Below are 8,166 nucleotides of genomic sequence, written 5' to 3'. Positions count from 1 at the left end.
TTTAATGATGATAAAACTCCATTATCACCTTATATTTGTCATGAAAACCTTCTTATTGTTATCCATAACAACCTCTATCAAATTTCGGGGACGAAATTTCTTTAACGGGTAGGTACTGTAATGACCCGGAATTTTCTGACCAAATTATACTTATGAGATTAATATTTACATAAATTAAACCATACCAACATGATAAGCAATCCAAATTGTTGAGACTTGTATTTTTGAAAAGAGTTTTGGACAACGTTTGACCGTCCAATATGACCGATGATATCACGAACTATATAACATACGATAATTATACGTTTGTGTATATATATGTATTTATATATATTTAACATGATCTAAGAATGGTTTAACATCTCATTGTGTACTAATGACAATGAGTTATAAGTATATTTTGAAACTACTAACTTAAGTTTTCAAAACAATAACTATACGTAACATTCTTTGATATATATACTTATAATCTATAATGCTTATACATGTATCGTATATATAATGTATTTAATCACTTTTTAAGGAATTAAATACATAAAACAATATAAGTATATTCACAAAAGATAGCTATATTTGAATTCTCGTTCCGTTTCCTCAAGATTTCTATACGTATATCTAGGGTATATGTACCCGTATCATACCCGGCTTCTATACGTATTTACTATTGGTATATACACATCAAATCAACATCCTAATCAACATTATTACTGCCCTAGATATGAGGTAACTAGGATTTGTCAAGTAGTATGAATTATTAGTAAGAAAACAAAATTAGAAATCCTTTTCTTTCTTTATAAACTAAAAACATTTTTATAAATGAACACCATTTCTTCACTCCATTTTCTCATACCTACACCCTCATTTCTCTCTCAAAATACTCCTAACTTCATACTTGATCATCTCCAAGCATTTTCCCCATCATTTAGCTTCAATTACAAGCCTTAAACACCATAAGAAAACTCTTTCAAGAACATATCAAAATAACCACCCATTTGAAGAAGTTTACTTCCAACCTTTTGATCTAACTCCACCACTCTTTGATTCCAAGATTATTTCTTATCTTTTGCAGTAACTTTGTCCAAGTAACTTGAGGTAGTAACCTTGTTCATAATCTTATTCAATTCATATTCATATAGCTATCTTATTTTGTGGTATAAAATTTTAACAACAAGAACATAGTTTGAATGATTTCAAACTTGTTCGCAAACTAAATAGATCCTTCTAACTTGACTTTTAAAACACTTCAAGACCTGTAATATATCATAATGATATGCTAACCTAACAAGATATAACTTGGTTTTACAAAGAACATCTTAAAAACTGAATCTACGTCGTCGGAGTGCAACCGGGGGCTGTTTTGGGTTGGATAATTAAAAACCATCTTGAACTTTGAACTGGAAGTTCATGTTCTGAAAAAATGATATTTCTTATGAATATGTTAACACATAAAAATTTCATGGTTTAACTCAAAAGTGTAAGTATTTTTAGAAAAATGATCATTAAATGTTGTTTTTATGATGGAAAATGATCACTTTCATAAGTTTCACCAAAGTTTGACCTATAACCTATGATTTCGAATACAAACTAAGGTATTTTCAGTTCATATTCTTAAAATTTGACTCGATCCAAGGAAGTGGCAAGTTGAACCAACAAAAACGGAGTTGTAATGAAGAAACTACGACTAAAACAAGATTGGGTATCCGAAGCTAGTTTAGCTACGAAAATATTTGGAGAAAAAGTAAATTAATCATATATTTTCTAATTAATATGATATTTTATATATAATTAATTATGATTTGATTTTATATATTTCAGGACCACCCGTAAACAACACGAGAAGATTAATCATAAGACCTCATGATTGTACGCAACACGTCATTTGAAAACACGGTACTTTATGTACGCAACACATCATTTGACAACATGGTACCATGGGTCGAGATTAATTCTGATCAATACGAATACGATGGGGTCTTTATTTATTTTATTTAAGCAACTAATTATGGACCACTAACATCGGACTGCTAACTACGGACTAAGAAAATATTAAAAGTATTAAAAGTATATATATATATGTAAAGATTACTTAAAAAGAAAATATGTTGATATATATTATATATGGTTAGGTTCGTGATATCTATCGGAGACCAAGTCGAATTAAATACCTTCAAGGCAAAAGTGAGTTTCATTTGCTCCCTTTTTAATTACTTTTGCAATATATATTTTTGGGCTAAGAATACATGCGCTGCTTTTATAAATGTTTACAAAATAGACACAAGTACTTAAAAATATATTCTACGTTGAGTTGTACCACTGGCATATTTCCCTGTAGCTTGGTAACTACTATTTACATGGGTATTGTAAACGCGAATTCTGTTGATAGATCTATCGGGCCTGACAACCCCAACCGGACTGGACGACCAGTATTCAACGGTTGCACACTACTTCGTTTTGGTGACTACACTTGGTACGGTATAGTGAGATTTCATAATAAAGGGAATATGCGACGTTGATCAAATGTTAAGTATGGTTACCAAGTGCTCAACCACTTAGAATGCTTTACATACACTTGCAAGTGTATTATGTTTATGATTATGAAATCTTGTGGTCTATTAACATATTGAAATGATTGTTATGATAAACCTATGAACTCACCAACCTTTTGGTTGACACTTTAAAGCATGTTTATTCTCAGGTACGAATTAAGTCTTCCGCTGTGCATTTGCTCAATATAAGGACATTACTTGGAGCCGATCATCGCAATGGGACCAAATGTTGATGACTTCGTCCAGGTGGATTAGGACGGGTTCTTTCAGTTTCAAATAAATCCAGGATAAAGGACAATTAACCCAGGGTAAAAAATTAAAATAAAAACCTCAAACATCATGATTACGGAAGTTTAAATAAGCATAATTATTTTATTTCATTTCTTATCGCAATTTTATATATCGTCATTTAAATATCGTTATTTTGCATTAGGTTTTAATTGTGACTTAAGTTTTAAAATCGACAAACCGGTCATTAAACGGTAAATCCCCCTTTTATATATTACTATAAATAATTATATATATATATATATATATATATATATATATATATATATATATATATATATATATATATATATATATATATATTGTACAAATATAACTGTTTAAAAATATAGTGTAAAATAAGCCATCTCCCTGTGGAACGAACCGAACTTACTAAAACCTATACTACTCTACGATTAAGTACACTGCCTGTAGTGTTGTATCAGAGTTTAGGTATATCCCATATGTAAATAAATTAACTAAAACTTGTGTAATTTGTATCGTATTTTGTAATAAAAACAATAGTATTTCATACACCTCCGCTCGCACATCAGCACCCATCAAACAATTGTATCCTAATTGGTGTAAATCAATTCATCGACATATTTGGGAAGTTCTGCTAAGTTGCTTTGCCAAGTTCCAAACAAACGTTCAATTGCAATACGCCTAGAATTCCAAGCTTTGGCATAAGTGATATCCATTTTCCAAGGTTGTTTCACGCGAGCTTAGATGTGTTTAACTTCATAGGCAATGTTTTTACTGATTTGAGATATAATATCAGTAGCAATTAAACTGGAGGTTAAGCAACGATTGTTGTTACCTTGCATGTTTCCATAGCAAATGTGTCCATCAATCCATTTTTTAATTTTCCACGCAGGATCTTTATATTTCTTTGCATCAGCTACCATCTACGCACATCGTCTAATTTGATTTGGATCATTGTAATGAGGACTGTTTGTGTAACAAATTTCTTTATAATAACTTGACCTGCCATCTTTAACGAAAATTTCTCCGTGTCTATCGATATTCCAGTTCCGAATAGTGGATAAAAATTCTTCTTTGTTTCTAAAATCCATCCCTCTTCTAAGTACGACGTCGTTGTTATAACAATCTCATCCTAGCCCATCATCATCGAACACAGGTCGATCAGACTCCTCTTCAATATTAAGAAACTCGAAAAGATGGCTCACGGGAGGTTGGATTGGCCTGTCGACCACGTTTTGATCGTCTTCGGATATATCTCCTTCAACACTATAATTATATAACAAACCTTCACTCGGTGTTGACATACCATCAACGGAATCAACTTCTTCATTTTGTTCTTCAGCCACCACTTCATCTTCATCTACAAATACACCTCTTGATTGAGATGTGGATGCACCACCACCCCCGGTTTGTGTAACTTGAGAATATTGAATTAAACTTTGTAAATGATCTACAAAACCGGATCGTTGTGTCTAAAGTACTTGCTCAAACTGAATATCAATATGACCAATGTATTGTGGATTTTGACGAGCCAAAAAATACATTGTTTTCAAAGAATTATCGTCGTACATTTCAGTCGGACATGCATTGCCGAAGTACTCATTCCACCTAATCATCTTCAACGTATTTGTTCTTGGATCAGCACCAACATATTTATAAGCCATTTCGTTTAACTTCATTTAATTTTTTTTTTTGTACAGTGTTAAAGTGGTTCTAAGTGATGTTTCATCATCAGTTAACCACACATTTGGAAATGTAATTCCACCACCCCAAACAAAATGAACCATTAATTCACGAAATTCAACCATTCTGTGTGATGAGTTTAATGTGTTTTATTGTTGGGTTAAAATTTACTGATTGAAGAAACATATAATGGTTTAGAGATTAAGTGATTTTAGTGTAACACTATTAACTCTATAAATAAAATATTTTTCTGGCAATTCAAACTCAAATTGATTGTAATAATGCACTATGATATGATAGGGTTGTAGTCTTGCAGCAATAATAGTCTGAAAAACTGAATAAAACTGAAAATATCATGGGTGCAAACCGGCATTTCAATTGCCGGCTTCAGAGTGTGTCAGGAAATTAGGGAAAAGCAAACAAATTAGGGCAACGTGGACTCAAACCGGCATTTAAAACGCTAGTTTGGTTTAAAAAATTCCAAACCGACAATTGAAACATCGGTTTCCCTATTTTTAAAATTTTCAAATTTAAAAAACCATTTTTCTAATTAACCATGCAAAAAGTACTATTCTAAAAAAAACTTGAATACAGAAGTATTAGCCAATTAAGTTATTATGCTAAAGAAAAATACCAAAGATTAATTAGGAAGCTGAAATCTTATTCAGAAAATAGAAGCCCATATAACTCACAGATTAACCTTCAATCTGCACATAGATTCACCTTCAATCTGCACACATGCAGATTAAAACAAAAAAAGATTTTTTTGAATTTTTTTTTTCCAATCTGCTCACAGACTGAAAAAATTTTAATTCTAAAAAAAAAATTCGGGAAAAATATTTTAAGGGAATTTTTTTTTTTTAAATTACAAAAAAATTTATTTTTTTTAAATTCCACGTCAGCGCAGACTGACTGACACACGTCGGTCTGCGCGGACGTGGTAGTCATATGTGGGTTCTCTGAGTTCTCTTTGGATCCTCCCGAATAGATGCATATGGTTGTTGCATGTGCATTCTTATTTGGGTTCTCTGAGTTCTCTCCCACCATTAGTTCTCTCTGGATCATCTTTATGAGGTCCACACGTGACGGAGGAACCTACCACCAGTTCATATCCACACACCTGTCATGGGAAACCGTTAACCCGAACCCATGATTTTTTTTCGGGGGAAGTAAAACCTCTTTGAACCCGGGTCACGTTATACGATTCTCTCCTTGTGTCCGGGACACGTATTCCAAGATCAAATACCACTTAGCTAACTATTTGTTCGCTGGAACATTGTCAAGGATTGAACCCGAAATCCACTTTGCTAGGAGTCATGCTTGTTAACTTCATATAATATAATTGTAAATCACTAGAAGTATCTCCGTTGTACTATAAATAAGAGCATGATTTCATGGATATAACGAAGCCTAAAAGAACTTCACATCCAAAATATGGAGTCTTCACTTTTTTTCTTGGCTATATTTTCCCTCATTATGGTAATGGTAATTTTGTTTTTTCATTAACGTAGATTAACTAACCCACACAATTATATCCAAAAATATGTTGTACACACATAATTCCAGTGGTAATTCACATTATTTTGCCTTTATTTTTGTCATAGTTTTCTAACCTTGTTTTTACACTTTTTTGGACAATTGTGCAGATTGTCGGGGTCATAGAGGCTAGGCCGGTTTCGGTATCACCTTTCGCCTCAAAGAAAACTCATTGTCAGACGTTGGCGAACACAAAAAACCACATAGCGTCCTCTGACAAAGACTTTGAACCGAGACCAAGTCTTACAAGTTACAACAATAAAATTGGTCTAGAAGGTAAAAAAGCTTCTGAAAGTGATTTTGAACCGAGACCAAGTCTTACAGGTTACAATAACGAAATTGATCTAAAGGATAAAAAAACATTTGAAAGTGATTTTGAGCCGAGGCCAAGTCTCACAAGTTACAACAACGAAATTGGTCTAAAAGGTAAAAATACTTTTGAACCGAGGCCAAGTCTTACAAGTTATAACAAGGAAATTGGTCTAAAAGGTACAAATACATTTAATGGTGATTTTGAACCGAGACCAAGTCTTACAAGTTACAATAACAAAATTGGTCTAAAAGGTAAACAAAAATTTAAAGGTGATTTTGAACCGAGACCAAGTCTTACAAGTTACAACAACGAAATTGGTCTAAAAGTTAAAAAACAATTTGAAGGTGACTTTGAACCGAGACCAAGTCTAACTAGTTACAATCACGAAGTTGGTATAAAAGGTGAAAAAACTTTTGAAAGTGATATTGAACCGAGGCCAAGTCTTACAAGTTATAAGAATGAAATTGATCTAAAGAGTAAAAAATCTGAAAGTGATTTTGAACCAAGGCCAAGTCTTACAAGTTACAACAACGAAATTGATCAAAAGAGTAAGAAAACTTCGGAAAGTGATTTCGACCCAATTCCAAATCTTACAACTTACAATAATGAGATTTGTCATAGTGGCAAGAGAAGTTTCAATAAAGAGTTTGAGTCAACATTAAGGTTTTCAAGGCAATTAGAAGTGTTACAGGACATGATGTTTAATGTTCAATATTGTCATGTATTAATTATATAAGTGGGCTTGTTTATGTAAAATAAAAATAAGTATTTCCATTTCATTTCCTAGAAGTTTACAAGAAGATTGAAAAGGGGAGTCATTTCATTTCATAGAAGTTCACATGGTAATGTTTCATATTGTCATGGATTAATTTAAAGTGGGCTTCATGTTTTAGAATCTTACATCTTACATGAAGATGGAAAAGGGACATCATATCATTTCTTTATGTATCTTTAGTATCTTTTAATTATATTTGTTGGTATTGCATCGGTTGTTCATTGTTATATGAAAATTGTTTATGTTTTTGGTTTAGTGGTATCATGCAATTTTTTTATTTTTAGTTGGATTTCAAACAAAACACTAAATCTCTAATCCACAATTTTACATTATCGCTAGATAAGGCCTAAATTCAGATACATCTCAAGCAGAGGTGTCTCCGAAACATGTGCGAATTGTGCAGTCGAGGGCCCTAAATTATTAAGTGGCCCTAAATTTTGAAACACATATGTAATAATTCATTTATTTATGTATCCTAATAGTATATCCTATTTGCGGTCTAAAATATCACAAAAACTACTTTATGATTTAACATTAATAGGTATTCAAAACAATATATTATGGAGTATTGACTATAAAGAGTTGACCAATAACTTCGCTTCAAAAATTGTTAGAATGACAGTTATATATAAAGGACAGTTTAATTATAATGAGTTGACAACTATTTGAAAATAACACTTTCTTACGGTTCTTCAGGAAAGTTTTAATTCTATTAATTACGCTATCATAGTATTATATTTTATACATATTGAAAAATTTAACGTTTATAAGGGTTTGTGTTTAAGTTTCGAACAGGGCTATCGAAATTAGCGGCTCTGATCTCAAGTTATATTGTTTCCCACTGACAAGGCCTAAATTATAATTATATCTATTTATATTTAATCTTATGTAATGTTAATGTTCCACTCCAAGTGCCTTTCAAAAAAAAAAAAAAAAAAAAATGTTGTTCCACTACAAGTACTACTTATTATAGTTTGACTGTCAATTTCTTCCTTTTTGACTATATTTATAGTCGGATGGTTGGCTGGAGATAGATTTAGGGGAAAGGAAGGGAGAAAAGT

The 8,166-nt window shown here is 31.9% G+C and overlaps 1 protein-coding gene across 1 annotated transcript; it reads left to right on the top strand.

The window, feature by feature from the left end:
- The first annotated feature begins 5,900 nt into the window (after nucleotides 1-5,900).
- On the top strand, nucleotides 5,901-7,546 carry LOC139854639 (uncharacterized). Its single transcript, XM_071843934.1, has 3 exons — nucleotides 5,901-5,960; nucleotides 6,128-7,051; nucleotides 7,445-7,546. Exons 1-3 carry the CDS (start codon nucleotides 5,916-5,918, stop codon nucleotides 7,544-7,546), a joined length of 1,071 nt encoding a protein of 356 aa, XP_071700035.1. The 5' UTR covers nucleotides 5,901-5,915.
- Nucleotides 7,547-8,166: the final 620 nt, after the last annotated feature.

This window comes from Rutidosis leptorrhynchoides, chromosome 1, assembly GCF_046630445.1.
Source record: "Rutidosis leptorrhynchoides isolate AG116_Rl617_1_P2 chromosome 1, CSIRO_AGI_Rlap_v1, whole genome shotgun sequence".
NCBI classification, from domain to species: Eukaryota; Viridiplantae; Streptophyta; class Magnoliopsida; order Asterales; family Asteraceae; genus Rutidosis; species Rutidosis leptorrhynchoides.
Note: the sequence above shows the minus strand (reverse complement) of the source record. Positions and strands in the feature narration are given on the sequence as shown.

Coding starts and splice junctions, on each gene's coding strand:
- LOC139854639 (XM_071843934.1), top strand. CDS start 5,916: ATGGAGTCTTCACTTTTTTTCTTGGCTATATTTTCCCTCATTATG. Junction 5,961..6,127: donor CTATATTTTCCCTCATTATG/GTAATGGTAATT, acceptor ACAATTGTGCAG/ATTGTCGGGGTCATAGAGGC. Junction 7,052..7,444: donor TTAATGTTCAATATTGTCAT/GTATTAATTATA, acceptor CATTATCGCTAG/ATAAGGCCTAAATTCAGATA.